The 15,510-nt window shown below is 37.0% G+C and overlaps 1 protein-coding gene across 6 annotated transcripts in view; it reads left to right on the forward strand.

Annotated features, from left to right (window-relative positions):
• Window positions 1-15,510, forward strand: part of Tcerg1 (transcription elongation regulator 1) — a 64,520-nt gene that overhangs the window by 35,747 nt on the left and 13,263 nt on the right. For 3 of the 6 annotated variants that reach the window (XM_031365575.1, XM_031365577.1, XM_031365580.1), the window contains 7 exons: window positions 2,506-2,666; window positions 3,943-3,999; window positions 4,143-4,209; window positions 5,173-5,223; window positions 6,548-6,683; window positions 7,483-7,572; window positions 13,951-14,069. In XM_031365575.1, coding sequence (XP_031221435.1) covers window positions 2,506-2,666; window positions 3,943-3,999; window positions 4,143-4,209; window positions 5,173-5,223; window positions 6,548-6,683; window positions 7,483-7,572; window positions 13,951-14,069 — 681 coding nt within the window. The remainder of the gene's footprint in view (window positions 1-2,505; window positions 2,667-3,942; window positions 4,000-4,142; window positions 4,210-5,172; window positions 5,224-6,547; window positions 6,684-7,482; window positions 7,573-13,950; window positions 14,070-15,510) is intronic. The other 3 variants (XR_004117253.1, XM_031365576.1, XM_031365578.1) reach the window with 1 other exon arrangement.

A 15,510-nucleotide genomic window follows, 5' to 3' on the forward strand; every position in this document is an offset into this window, starting at 1 on the left:
TTTTAGTGGGATTGCTTCAAGTTTCTCTCCATTTAGTTTGATGTTGGCTACTGGTTTGCTGTATATTCTTTTACTATGTTTAAGTATGGGCCTTGAATTCCTGATCTTTCCAAGATTTTGTCAAATGCTTTTTCAGCATCTAATGAGATGATCATATGTTTTTTTTTCTTTGAGTTTGTTTATGTAGTGAATTACGTTGATAGATTTCCGTATATTGAACCATCCCTGGGATGAAGCCTACTTGATCATGGTGGATGATCCTTTTGATGTGTTCTTTGAATCGGTTTGCAAGAATTTTATTGAGTATTTTTGCATCGATATTCATAAGGGAAATTGGTCTGAAATTTTCTTTCTACGTTAGGTCTCTGTGTGGTTTAGTTATAAGAGTAATTGTGGCTTCATAGAATGAATTGGGTAGAGTGCCTTCAGTTTTTATGTTGTGGAATAGTTTGAGGAGTATTGGTATTACGTCTTCTTTGAAGGTTTGATAAAACTGCACTAAACCCATCTGGTCCTGGGCTTTTTTTGGTTGGAAGACTATTAATGACTGTTTATATTTCATTAGCAGATATGGGACTGTTTAGATTGTTGATCGGATCTTGATTTAACTTTGGTACCTCGTATCTGTCTAGAAAATTGTCCATTTCATCCAGGTTTTACAGTTTTGTTGAGTATAGGCTTTTGTAGTAGGATCTCATGATTGTTTGGATTTCCTCAGTGTCTGTTGTTATGTCTCCCTTTTTATTTCTGATCTTGTTAATTAGGATAACTGTCTCTGTGCCCTCTAGTTAGTCTTGCCAAGGGTTTATCTATTTTCTTGATTTTTCTCAAAGAACCAGCTCCTGGTTTGGTTGATTCTTTGTATAGTTCTTTTTGTTTCTATTTAGTTGATTTCAGCCCTGAGTTTGATTATTTCCTGCCTTTGACTCCTCTTGGGTGAATTTGCTTCTTTTTGTTCTAGCGCCTTTAGGTGTGCTGTCAAATTGCTGATGTATGCTCTCTCCAGTTTCTTTTTGGAGGCACTTAAAGCTATGAGTTTTTCTCTTAGGACTCCTTTCATTGTGTCCCATAAGTTTGGGTATGTTGTGGCTTCATTTTCATTAAATTCTAGAAAGCCTTTAATTTCTTTATTTCTTCCTTGACCAAGTTATCATTGAGTAGAGTGTTGTTAAGCTTCCACGTATATGTAGGCATTCTATTGTTTATGTTGTTATTGAGGAGCAGCCTTAGTCCATAGTGATCTGATAGATACAAGTGTGCTGTGCCGATCACCCTGGCCAGCAGGGAAGAAAGACTAGCACACCAGTTCCTTCCGGCAACAGTTTACTCAGGAGTTCGTAGTTACTTCATGGTGAAAGATGTGCCCCCAATGGTCCGTGAGTACTGCTTAAATACCCTTCGTAGGACTGCCCATGAACCCATACCACATTTTGAGCTATCATTGGCTACAGCCTCATGACGAAAGATCAGGCCACTGGTGGGTGCAACCCTCTTGCCAAATAAGGACTTGTTTACTCCTTAGCAGAAGAATGGCGGGTGCCATCTTTAAGGCGCAGCAGCGCTCCACATACAAGGAATTATTTCAATCATCTTGTATCTGTTGAGGCCTGATTTGTGACCAATTATATGGTCAGTTTTGGAGAAGGTACCATGAGGTGCTGCGAAGAAGGTATACCCTTTTTTGTTTTAGGATAAAAGGTTCTATAGATATCTGTTAAATCCACCTGTTTCATAACTTCTGTTAGTCTCACTGTGTCCTGGTTTAGTTTCTGTTTCCATGATTTGTCCATTGCAGAGAGTGGGGTATTGAAATCTCCCACTATTTTTTACAAGTCCTTTTCATACACTTGCTTTGTTATACCTTCAGTTTTCTAATTATAAAAGTAGGACTAGTGGATAGCAGTGGTTTGTGGGGTTCTAGTGTAGTCCTTTATATTTTACATCTTCTATAACTAGATCATGTTTGCATTTGATATGTAATGTTGGTTTATTAAGGAATAACAAGAGCTTATGGTTTGCTTTTTTTTTTTTTTTGGTTTTTTGAGACAGGGTTTCTCTGTGTAGCCCTGGCTGTCCTGGAACTCACTCTGTAGACCAGGCTGGCCTCAAACTCAGAAATCCGCCTGCTTCTGCCTCCCAAGTGCTGGGATTAAAGGGGTGTGACACCACCGCCCGGCTATGGTTTGCTTTTTAAACTATAGAGTTATTAGTATTTTTGTTGCCTTTGAACTTACACTTTAAAGAGCTTAAAATTTAGTGCTGTGTCAGATTGGTTGTACTGAATTCAGTTCCTAGGCATTTTAAACTCCATCCACAAATGAATTTGCATTTCTGTAGTCATTTATCTCTTCTGTTCTGAAAGCTATTATGAAAACCACTATTAATTAGGACCTATCATTTTCTTATTGTTTGCCTGTCCTTTTGCCCTCTTAAGAGTTAACGTTAAAGACTTAGCTATCAACGTTTTTTGTAACACAGGGAAATGGTATTTTATATTATCTTTAGGTGTGTTGTTTGGACTGGTGATGAGAGGGTCTTCTTTTACAATCCCACCACTCGCCTGTCTATGTGGGACCGGCCTGATGATTTGATTGGAAGGGCAGATGTTGACAAAATTATTCAAGAGCCCCCTCATAAAAAAGGATTGGAAGACATGAAGAAGCTAAGTAAGTTTCAAATTAGGAATTCATACTCTGAATTTAATCCCTTTTCATTACTTGGTGGATAGTATAAAGGCCATTTGAAATATTTAATTTTTAAAAATAGACTGCTATTCTGGGGTCAGGTATAATAAGAAATAAAAATGTAAAGAATTTGGATAATATTTTGTAAAAAATGTTAGCTTTGTTGCTAATATTTTCAGTTAGTGTGAGATGCTGGAACTGTTGGTGTTGGAGCAATGCTTATTAATGCTACTGAAACCCTTAGGTAGCCTTTCACCTCCTTTTGTACTGGTGATACAGTTTGCAATAAACTATGCAGAATATTTTTTATATTTTCTAAAATTTCATAGTCTACAAAATGCACAATTGTATAAAACTATAAAAAATTAATTCTGAAGGATGTGGTGGTATACACTTTTAATCTCATCACTTGGGAGATAGAGGCAGGTCGATCTCTGAATCCAGTCCAGTCTGGTCTTCATAAAGAGTTCTAGACCAGCAAGGCTATATATACATAGTAAGATCCTGTCAACCAAAAAATCCTTTGAGCTAGATAATAGCTTTCTTCTTGAATATAGAAATCCTTAGCTTTTAAGACATTTTAAAATCTCTATCTAATAGTATTTCAGAATATTGGGTACAAACACTTGTGTATGATTTTTTTGTTGTATAATTCTTGATCCAATTTCACTCAGCTTTATTATATTTATTCAGTGTTTTAAATGGAACTCATATATATAATGTAGAACTTTGGTAAATAAATCATTTAACATTTCTAATGTAACAAATCTTAATATGGTCTTTAAAGTGACCAAGAAATTTACATGGAGCATATAGATATGGTTCTGGCATTTGTGCTTTTAAGTACTTTGCAGATCAATGTGACTGCCTATCTGGTGCTCTGGCATCATTTTTTTTTTTCCACTTTAGTAATATTTGCTTTGTATGATGTTGTATGACTGTGGCACTTTATAATCATAGTAAGCAGTGCCAAGAAAGCATGAGATTTACTTTTGGGTTTTTTTTTGGAACATTTTCTTTATATTTGAGTAAAAATTGTTACATTAGCATTCATTCTGAAAATGTTCTATAAGTTATGAATTGGGAGTTTTACTTATTTGTAAAATGAAAACTGGAAGTTTTTACTCATTTTAAAGATAAATTCTGGGCAGGAAACATGAAACCAAGTTGATACTACATTTTGAAGGGATGTTTTTAAAGAAGCGTGTGAATATGTGCGTGTAACTTTTGATAACAGTGTTTGAACTGTCTTCACTAGGGCACCCGGCTCCCACAATGCTGTCAATCCAAAAGTGGCAGTTCTCGATGAGTGCAAGTGAGTGACATGACTGTAAATGGCAGCCTTTCGTGCACTGAAGGGAATGTTCCAGCAGTGGTTAACAAAAGAATCGGTGGCTGGGAATTCACTAATGCCTGCATATGTTTTATTCAGTGTTTTAATGAATTTTTATCTTACAGTTAAAGAAGAACAAGAACTAATGGAAGAAATGAATGAAGATGAGCCTATTAAAGCAAAAAAGCGGAAGTAAGTAATACATAGTTTGTGCATTTTCAGGTAGATTTACAGTATAGAGTTGATGAGGTTATCAGTTTGTTATTGGAAGGTAATCTGTAGTATCTATGTGATTAAGAAACAGTAGTCATAATTGCTTTCTTGGACCTGATATTAATTAGCTGTGTTTTATGATGTAGAGTTGGTCTGACAAATAGATATTATGAAACTAGCTGAAATTTAGGCGTTAATTGATTTTCTTTAGACTTTAATAGGTCTAGAGGTTATTAAAAATGAAATTTCTCTTATATCAACCTACAAAACTCTATTCAAGGGATGTCATTAAAATGGACACCTTTTCCATATATGTGTTTATCTTATGACTTGCTTGTTCCTAGAGACTGGTCATTACTCCCTGGTGAGGAGTGGACTCACTAGTTAGAAAATACTGAGAGACACTGGAAGAGGTTAGGAGCATCAGTGTGGGCAAGATGTGATGTTACTTTTATTGAGGGGTGTAAGGTTGGAGCCGGGTATATGTGAATGGGTTTACCATTTTTCAGTAAATAAAGTCTAAGGTGATTATTAGGGACTGGTTGATAATAGTCCTGATTGACTCTAGCCTGTGCTGAGAAGATGAGTAGAACAACTGTAGTAGAGAGGCTTCTTTGAAATATCTGTTTGTTTATTGACAACAGTGTTAAATTAAGGTCTTATTAAAGAGAGTTACCATAATCTTGCAACTGAGGCAGTTCTCATTTGCATAGTTGACCTTTTTATTCCTTTATCAAATGTATTTTTACTAGTTGTGGTTATCTAATTTTTTGTTGTTTTTAAAAATTGTAGAATAAGACATTTGTCTTAATTAATTGTAAATGTATTCATTCTGTTTATGTACCATAATTTTAGATATTTCTGTGATGTTAAACTTTTAGGTTGTTTTTAATTGTTTGTTCTTATAGACATCTCTGTAAGGTTTTTAACTGCTTTTATCAGGAGAATGTCAAAGAAGTCCTTTATGTGGATTGCCCGAGCTTCTCTATTTAGGTACAAAGCTAAAAGCCTGTTTTTCCGGGCTTAAGTTTTCCTTTTATTTATTTTATTGAGATAGATAGTGATAGTTTGTATTGTGACATTTAGTATACAATTCCTTAAAGGTTGTTTTTATTCTATTTCATAGCTGTCTTTGAACTCCTTTAAGTACTATTTAGGTAGTTCTTTTATAAAGAAAGAGAGTATATTGCTTGGCAAATTGTTTTACCTGTTTATTTTGTACATGTCTTAGGTCACAGACTATCTCACTAAGCTCCTGCAGGTCATGAATTGTGTTTTCTATTTCATTTGAGCCATCCCCAATTGCTGGTTACCTCTCATTAACTAGACTTAGCTCCATTTGTAGCTCTTGGGTTACTTATATAGCATGGTTTTGACTTCCAGTAACTTATGTTGGGAATATAAACCAATTTTATTAGTTTTATGTAGTTGATCATGTTTAAGAAGGAAGATCTGTTCAAATACATTTGAGTACATTGGATTTATTTCTTGGCTTAGTTATACAAATATAGGCCTTCTTTTAACAGTGTGTATGTTTTGAGAGATACTGTGATTTCCTGTTTTTGTCTGCTTGTGTATACATAAGCAGTGGGTCTGCCCTTAGCTCCTGAGGTGTAGTTTTGTTTAAACAACAAGTAGGTTAAGTCCCTGCTGAACCATCCTAATTCCTAGTACTCCCTCCTAACCACTCTTGTGTCCATGTTCTGTGAGACCTGCCCTTCAACTTAACTCAGCTTGTCACCAGAAAGGGAGTAAGAATGTCCCTTAGGTAAGGTTTATCTCACACACTATACACTTGGCCACGGTATTTTTTTTAAGTTATTTAATTTTATTATTAAAATAAATATTTGAAATTACCAAGGCCTTTTCCTAATTTTTAATGTATCTTAAAATATTTTCTGAATTAATAATAAAATATTTGGGGAAGTGCTAATTTTTTAAGATACTATTTCAAAAACTAAAAATATATTCAGTTCTATTTGATTCTAACAGTTTTGTAAGCAATGCCAGAAAAGACTTTTTCTTTTTTTAGTTCACCTTATATAGCAACTGGAGTAAGAGAGAGATAGTACATTAAAGATAAATATATATATTTTTCATAACCAATGTAGCCACTGTAACATTAGAAATGCATTGTAATTTTATAATTATTAATTAGAATGAAAGCTGTACCATATAATTTATTTGAAATCCTCAGGATGGTTTGTTATGTCAAAAATATGCTGCTTCTAGTCCCTTGAAAATTCCACTGATTTTAAGAACTTAGTGAAATTTGTATTTGTTATATTAATATCGCCTTATGATTTATTTTTTATAGGAGAGATGATAATAAAGACATTGATTCAGAGAAAGAAGCTGCCATGGAAGCTGAAATTAAAGCTGCCCGAGAAAGGGCCATTGTCCCTCTGGAGGCTCGAATGAAGCAGTTCAAGGACATGCTGCTAGAGAGAGGGGTCAGAAAACAATCTTTGGGGGAGATATTTCTGTTTTATATAAGTAATATAAATATGTCTTGCTAAAAGGTCAAATCTAAGGTTAGTGCTCATTAAATGGGGTGGGAAGGATAAGGGAACCTGTTAAATTACTGTACACTTTTTGAAGTGGCCTTTTACTTGGCTTATCATGTCATATTTAACTAAGTGGCATTTTACTGTCCTTGAAAGTATAAATAGCATTTAACATTTGATGGGTCATATAATTTCGGTAACACGTATGAGTATTAACATTACAGAATTGCGGACTACTTCGGATAGGTAAGGTATATATATACATATATATATGATTCTTCCAATATCTTCAGAACAACTTTTGGTGAATTAACTGATACTTATGATATTAGAAGCTTAACTGAGAAAGAAACTTTTTGGTTGTATTCACAAATGTATTTGAATAAGTAAACTGTTAAATTTTAAAATCATGATATTGTTCATAAGATTGCAGTATATGAAATCAAAATGCAAATCTTCAAGGCTTTTTCTGATGTACTGAGTTTAAAATGTCACACAGTAGTGGTTATTCTTAATGAGCAATGAAGTGTGTGTTATTTCTTTATAACAAACGGTCAGAGCCAATTAATGTGGAAATTTGCTGTTGCTAGCTTCCCACTGCTTTTAATTTATTAGTGATGGAAACTTCACTATGGTTTTAATGTCTCCTTTACAAACAGATGCCCTGTAGATTTCAAGCAAAATTATGACCTTTCCGGAGTCGAGTATCTTAATTATGAGGCAATACTTTCTTTTTATCTTAAAGGTGTCTGCTTTTTCAACATGGGAGAAGGAGTTGCACAAGATAGTATTTGACCCTCGGTACTTGCTTCTCAATCCTAAAGAAAGAAAACAGGTAAAAGGAGCTATAAGAGTGAAAATTGGCTATCTTGAAATTGAGTGTTTAAGTGTTGAGACAGAAGCTCCCGGGCTGGCTAACCTGGCAATCCTTCTGGCACTGGTCTCCCTGCTGCAGTAAAAGCATACTATTCAGACTAAGCCACCATCTGGTTGTTTTGTTTTGTTTTGTTTTAATGTACATTGGTGTGAGTTTATCAGATCCTCTAGAACTGGAGTTGACAGTTGAGAGCTGCCATGTGGTACTGAGAATTGAACCCAGGTTCAATTGTAGAGGGACCGATACGTTCTTTCTCTGTAATACTTCACGTCCTTTTGCATCTTAGTGCTTAGTTAGCGGGTCATGTGGAGGCTTCCCCACTTCTGAAACCAGATTATTTTTGTTACTTTTATAAGAACATGTTGTCCTTGTGCTTCATAGTTAATGAAGTTATGTCTGTGGTGGTTTTAAAAGTTATTTCTAATGCACTTATCAATTTGTGCTAATGATGCAAATTTAGAGTAGAAAATAGCAAAATACAGTTGTCTATGCATGTAAGTATATAAATACAATGAAGGCATAGACCTTGGCATTGTACCTCATGCATGCCAACACTAAGTATTTGTTAAAGTGCTTATCTCATAATTGGAGAGAGAAAAGGTCTCCTCAAGGTCTCTGCTGAACTAGAGGTGCATGAAGTAGTCACCATGTTTTTAACATTCCCCTGGTGATTCGGCATAGTATCACCTCATGGTAATTGCTTCTTGTTCCTAAAGCATTGTATACTTTGTAGTTTATGTAATAATTAAATTCTCTGAACCATCTTCTGTAAAATGGTGAGTATTTGAGTCACGTCCTCATGTACACTTGAGCTGGGAAGTTTCTTTTGGTAGTAGGGCTATTCATTTGGAATATTTATAGTGTAAAGATTGGAATAATTCTCAGCAGTCCTATCATTTTGCATGCAGACCTACATGTGAACATTAAGAGAGAATATTTGTACTGTCTGTGCTTTGATACTTAGAGTAGAATGACACAGCTTGACAAGTATATCGCGTGTTCATTTTAAGCTTTGTACCTGTTTTGTTTTGAATACTTTCTTTAAACTGTTCAGATGTGATCATCTCGTTCTCATCATATTACGGCCCAGTCAAAGCCTGAATCAGCCTTGGTTTTTTGTTTTGTTTGATTGTTTTTTTTTTTTTATTTAATTTGTTTTGTTTTGTTAGAGTCTAAAACATGAACTGGATGTTTCTATTTCCCAGGTACTGTGATTATAGCCATAAATGAACTTGAGTCTTTATTTTCCTTGGTTCTATTCAATGAGTCAGCCTCCATGACATTATCTAGCTAGCCTCTCACCTATTATTTTCCCTACCAGTAACCCTAATCTAAGCCACTAAGGTGGACACTTTTCTTGCAGCTCCTTATTGGTTTTCTCTTCAGGAGCTCCCTTTCTTTCTTTCTTTCTCCTTTATTTCTTCTATTCTAGTTTTTCTGTGGTCTCAAGTTTTCTACGCAGTAGCCAGAGAATTTAAGGTTTAAGAGAAATCAGATTAAGTTGTTATTCTTAAAATTGTCTAGTACATCCCATTTCAATCAAGAGAGAGCAGATTCTTTTTTGTAAGGGAGGGATTTGAGACAAGGTTTCTCTGTGTAGCCCTGGCTGTCCTGGAATTCACTCTGTAGACCAGGCTGGCCTCAAACTCAGAAATCTGCCTCCTTCTGCCTCCCAAGTGCTGGGATTAAAGGCATGCGCCACCATCGACCGACTAAGAAAGTAGATTCTTTACATGGGATGTTTTACATGTCGTCATTCCTCTTAAAGTTCTTCTCTTATGTTTCCTATAGCCACACTAACAGCCTTTAAATAAGAAGGGCACATTTGTGGCCTTTGCTGGCTAGTCTATGTTTACCTTCTTTGCTTTTCGGTATGGTTTTTGAACAGCACTGATAGGTCTCATCTGAAATGAATAGTTTGGGGTTGGCAAAGTGGGTCAGCATATAAAGGAACCTTTGCCATACCTGTCTTGAGTTTTTTTTCTCAAGACCCACATGATAGAAGAAGAAAACCAGTCCTTGCAGTCCATACATGTACTGTGTCATACATGTGCACACACATTCTTTACATAGATACACATATATATATGTATATATTCACAAAAAATAAGTGTAAATAAAACAAAGTAACAGTGTTTACCATATTGTTTGCCTCTCCTGCAGCAGTTTTGTTCTTTACACTGTGGTGTCTGGATCATTCCCTGTTTTAAAAGCTCTGGAGCACTTAATGTTTTATAATGTGTCCTTTTTTTTTTTAAGATTTATTTTATTTACTTTATGTGTATGAGTACCCTGTAGCTATACAGATGGCTGTGAGCTATCATGTGTGTGGCTGCTGGGAATTGAACTCTAGACTTCTGTGGGCCCCACTCACTCCAGCGTAATTCAGTGTAACTGTCTTCAGACGTACCAGAAGAGGGCGTCAGATCTCATTACATGTGGTAGTGAGCCACCATGTGGTTGCTGAGATCCCAACTCAGGACCTTCAGAAGAGTAGTCAGTGCTCTTACCGGCTGAGCCATCTCACCAGCCCCCTATGACGCATTGATATATTGCTAAAATGTACTTTGAATTCAAGTTCTTCAACTTCCAGAACATTGCCAGTTGGTAGAAATTGAGCTCTTTCTTAGAGTTGCAGTACAACAGAGAGAATACTGTTTCAGACCAAGCCTCTGTGTGGAGATTATACCTCTAAGGAAATTATCTTTAAACTCTAGTGTTTGAGCTAAAGGGATGGCTCAGCAGATAAGAGCACTGGCTGCTCTTCCAGAGGACCTGGGTTCAATTCCCAGTACCTACATGGCAGCTCAGCTGCTGTTTGTAACTCCAGTTCCAGGGGATTTGGCACACTCACAGAGAGATGCATGCAGGCAAAAAACATCGATGCACATAAAAACAAATCAATCTTTAAAATTAAAAAAAAAACTAGTGTATGTTCTGATAGAAAAGAGAAATTTGTATTTGACATTCAAGTATAAATATCATCTTAAGGACTTGGTTTTATCTTATTTTTATTTAACAGTTAAGGAGAAAGCAATTAGATGCTCATTAAACATTTGTACATATATCTGTCTGTATTTTGACTACAAAAAAAACCAATTTGTTTAATGTCTTAATCTAAAATTGCGTCCTTTGTTTCTAACCAAATGCTTTAGCTTATGACTTGTCTCCTTTGATATTGCTTTGGATAAAAGGTAGCCTAAAGGGTCAAAATTTTTATTATGCGTTGGGACAGTAGTGTTGTAAATGTAAATACATTATAAAATAGTGTTTAACAGAACAGTTCGTGTGCAGGAGTTTTGGCTTTGGTTCAGATAACTCGGATATTTTGATGGGTTGTCTCCTATTTTAATGTGTTACTCAGAGCTTTAGAAGATAGACAGTGTTATGATCACAGCTCCAGCATGAATGTTTAAGATTATGCATCTATACCATGTTGATTTGACACTTAAGCAGTCTCATGTTTCAGTAAACACATCTATGTTTTGTAGGTATAATGTGTGTATGCAAGTGGAGGTAAGAGGCTGACACTGGGTGTCTTCCTCACTGTCCACCTTCGTTTTTGACAGAATCTTTCATTGAACCTGGAATTTACTGATTTGGCTAGACTGGCTGACCAACAAATTTTTTGGATTCTTTTGTCTTCCCCTTCTTCCCACCACTGCTGAGGTATAGATGCATACCATTGTTCCTGGCTCTGCTGTGGGTGCTGGGAATCTGAACTCAGGACACTGATGGTGGAGTATAGCCTTACTGTCTTCAGTACCTCCAACATCGCCCCCAGAGCTTTCTGAATTCACCTGCTTGCTTACCATTATGTGGAAGGCCTTCTTGAGTCACTTACAGGGTTGATGTCAACTGTTTACCCCGTGAGGTTTTTGCTTAGTATTGATTGGGGGAGTACTGCAGGTGAAGCCCACAGTGTTCTGTGTGGGGGAGTACTGCAGGTGAAGCCCACGGTGTTCTGTGTGGGGGAGTACTGCAGGTGAAGCCCACAGTGTTCTGTGTGGGGGAGTACTGCAGGTAAAGCCCACGGTGTTCTGTGTGCTGAGCAAATGCTCTGCTACTAAGCTCATTCATGGTGCTTTCAGAGTTGTGGCCCCTCCATCTCCCCTGTACCTACTTAGAGATTGTTTTTGTTGGAGGTTTTTTCTGCTTTTAAGTTGAGGATGGGTGTTGATAACTATAGAATTTTACATACTTGAGGAATACGCATTTGTGCCTTTCTTTGTGTGGCTAGTTAAGCATTGTTTCTTAAGGATTTTGGAAGTATTACTTTGTTTAAACATTCAGAGATGTTTTGATGTTGTAGTGTCACCTGTTGTTTTTTTGAATCCCCTAGCCATTGTGCCTATGAAGATGTTCTCTTAATCCTTTGTGATCTGATGTCCCAGTAAGATACATTCCAGTAGAAGATGATTACAATGTGCAATACAAAAACTGCTACCTTTCAGTTCTGGAAAATTCTCTTTTATTACTTTTGTTGTTGCTGTTGTTATTTTTTTGAGAATTTCGTACTTGTGTACAATGTATTATGATCTTATCTGTCCCAGATCTTTTCATACCCTCCCCTGCTGTGTTTCCCTCCTTGTTCATGTCCTCTGTCCAGGCTCAGTTTGATGCTGTCCAGCCTGCATGTAGTGCCATTTACTAGAACCCAGGCAACTCAGTGGCCTTTCTACTTGGCAGTCTTCAGTAGCTAAAAATCTTCATCTCAATGGAGCTATTTAAAGTCCACTTGTGGCCCTTAGCTGGGTGATCTTATACAGGTCTTTCAGGCAGTCCCAGTTTCTGTAGGACTCCCAGCCTCTGCTTTCACAGTTGCACCTCTCTTCCTCAGTGGTCCCTGAGCCATGTGGGGAGATAAGTATCTCATTTAGGGTTGAGCACCCTTGACCTTTCTGGGCTCTGGATTCTTGATTCATCCCCAGTCTTTCCCTTGCACAGTCTCCCTTGTGTGTTTGTGTGTGTGTGTGTGTGTGTGTGTGTGCGCGCGCGCGCGCTTGTGATTGGATATTAAACCCTGGCTTCACATGGGTCAGGCAGTTGCTCTGCCACTGAACTAGATGTAAATCCCCTGCCCTCATCCTTATTCCTGGTCCTTTCTCTTGATTTAAAAGAAAATTTTTTTAATCTGTTTTTCCTCAACATTGTCAGTCAGCTTGTTCAGTTCAGTTTTACTTCCTCCCTTAGCAGTCTCTAAGATTTTTTTTCAGGTTTTCTTTTATAGCCCTGGTTTTATAAGTTGCTTAAGTATTTTTTCTCTTTTTGAACTTTGTTTTCTGGTATATACTCTGAATTTGCAGTATAGGCCTCGCCAAGTGCCTCATGGTGAAGAGTGAAGCACCAAGAAGTGGCGTGACACCTGTGCAGGCTACCATGATCGGAGACTTGTACATAGATGCACAGGTCACCCAGGAAGATAAGCCTCTGGAAGTCCTTTATTTAGATTAGCCTAATTGGGGTTTCTGAACCTCCATAGTTCAGAGAGAACTGCCTCAGTTCTGAGCTACTTGGTCTGCTGCATTCAGAAGTTATGTTATATGAGATGTTTGTTTTGCCCTTTTTAACAGGGATCAGCCAACTGCTTAAGGGCCAGATGATTTGTGGGGTTTGTGGTCCATATGCTTTCAGTTGGACTCTGAATCTGCTATTTTAGTGTAGACGCTCCATAGACAATAAGGCAAACAATTGGTATGACAGTTCAAATAAAGCTTTATAGACATTTTATAGAGCAGATATTTACATTTCAGGTAACTAAGTAGAGGGAAAAAAATGTAGCATTCATTTAAATATTGAAGAGGAATTAAATTATAGGTTCTGTGTTACTGACTTTTCTAAAATGAATTCAAGAAGACTGTGGCTTAGCTTTTTTGTTTCTAAATTTGAAATGTGGATTATATTATTGGAGAAAAAATTACAAACTATAGGGCTTTTCTTTGATTTTCTTTCTTCTTTTTTTTTAATTTTTATTTTTATTTTTATTTTTCGAGACAGGGTTTCTCTAGGTGGCCCTAGCTGTCCTGGAACTCACTCTGTAGACCAGGCTGGCCTCAAACTCAGAAATCCGCCTGCCTCTGCCTCCCAAGTGCTGGGATTAAAGGCGTGCACCACCATTCCCTGGTGATTTTCTTTTCTATTTTGTTTTGGGAGGCTAAGTGAAGAACTGTGTGCTTGTGTACTGCTGGTGAAGCTGTAGAGTGAGACTTGCTGAAGATAATCTACTGTTACTGATTTATACTGAGTGTACAGTTCCTATTACAGTTTACATGGGATTTTGTTTTGAAATTTTCTATTAAAAAGACTGAGTTATCAAATTGCTTTTATTTTAAATAGGTGTTTGATCAATATGTCAAGACCAGAGCAGAGGAAGAACGCAGGGAAAAGAAAAACAAAATAATGCAAGCCAAGGAAGATTTCAAAAAAATGATGGAAGAAGCGAAGTTTAATCCCAGGTATGAGTTTACTGCAGTCACATCTCAGTTGACTTCTCCCAAACTCAAGTGGATCCACTTGGTAATCAGGTTAGACCTGTTTTATAGATAAAGAAAGTAAACAAGCAAATGAGGTAGTTGTGACAGGAGCTTTTCTCATTCCACATCGCTCAGAGTAGTATAGACGGGAAGAATTAGTTGTTCATGGTTTGCTTGTGACTGTGAATAACACTTCCTGGGGGATTTTTGTTTGTTTTTATTTTCTTTTTGTTTCTGCAACAGTGTATCTTACTGTTTTGCCTAAGGTGGTTTCAGACTGCTGGGCCTCCCAAGCATTGTGTCTATGAGATTGTGCTGCGTGCCTGGCTGTGGAAGTGTATATCTATTTAATTTTTAAGGTAATAAAATTGGAACCCATTGGAGAGTGGAAACCATGATCAGAATATATTATATGGGGCGAGAAAAGACTAGAACTGGGAGCTTCACGTTAGGCTGGCATTATACCACTGAACAACAACTCCACCTCCATGGGGGATTCCACAGTGAGAGCAGAGAATCATGCGTTTCTGGATTAAAAGGCACTTACAGCAGAGGTTATTTTACTTAAGCAATTTTAAGTCCACAGTGTAAAAAGAAATGTTTTACTAGTACAAAGTACAGAAAACTACTGAGTATTTGTGGCTCTGAAGAGTGTAACATTTGGGGAATTGTAGAATTTCATACTTCAAACAGGCTTGGGCTATTTCATAGAGCATACATTATGGGTCATAGTTAAGACTGTCTTACAAGAGACATTGTGGGGTATGTGAGATGATTTGAATGTGAATAGGTTAGCTTAGTATTTCTCTGGAATACTGTGGCTGTGGACGAACAGAGGCTTTACCCTAAGGAACTGTATGCTGACATGTTCATAGGTTAAGGCTTATGGCTATAGTATATTTTCAAATGATTTAGTAAAATCATTTAGTATTATGATTAGTAGAATGATATTGACTAAAACTACTTACTGGTGGTTGATGAGGTGGATCCCTAGGTAAATAAAGGTGCTCACTGCTCAAGCCTGGTAACCTGAGTTAGAGCCCTACAACCCACATAATACAGAAGGGGAGAACTGATTCCACCTGACCCACCCATCCACACATGCACATGTATGTACAATAATAGCAAACAATTAAACTGACCAAAAAAATCAACCAACTAAACAAACCCCTTGTTGGTCTGGGAATAATCAGAAGTCTAAAAGCAACAGATTGTGCTCTTAAAGGATTGATAAAATCCTACTATATTTCCAGTCCCTTCTGGTGCTTTCTGGGTGGGGAAAACTGTCAAAGCGCTTGTATCTGTGTACTGCAGGTTATTTTGTGGGGAAAAGATAAGAAGTCTGAGGTGGCCGGGCGGTTGGTGGCGCATGCCTTTAATCCCAGCACTTGGGAGGCAGAGGCAGGCGGATTTCTGAGTTTGA

Source organism: Mastomys coucha, unplaced genomic scaffold (assembly GCF_008632895.1).
Source record: "Mastomys coucha isolate ucsf_1 unplaced genomic scaffold, UCSF_Mcou_1 pScaffold13, whole genome shotgun sequence".
Taxonomy (NCBI): domain Eukaryota; kingdom Metazoa; phylum Chordata; class Mammalia; order Rodentia; family Muridae; genus Mastomys; species Mastomys coucha.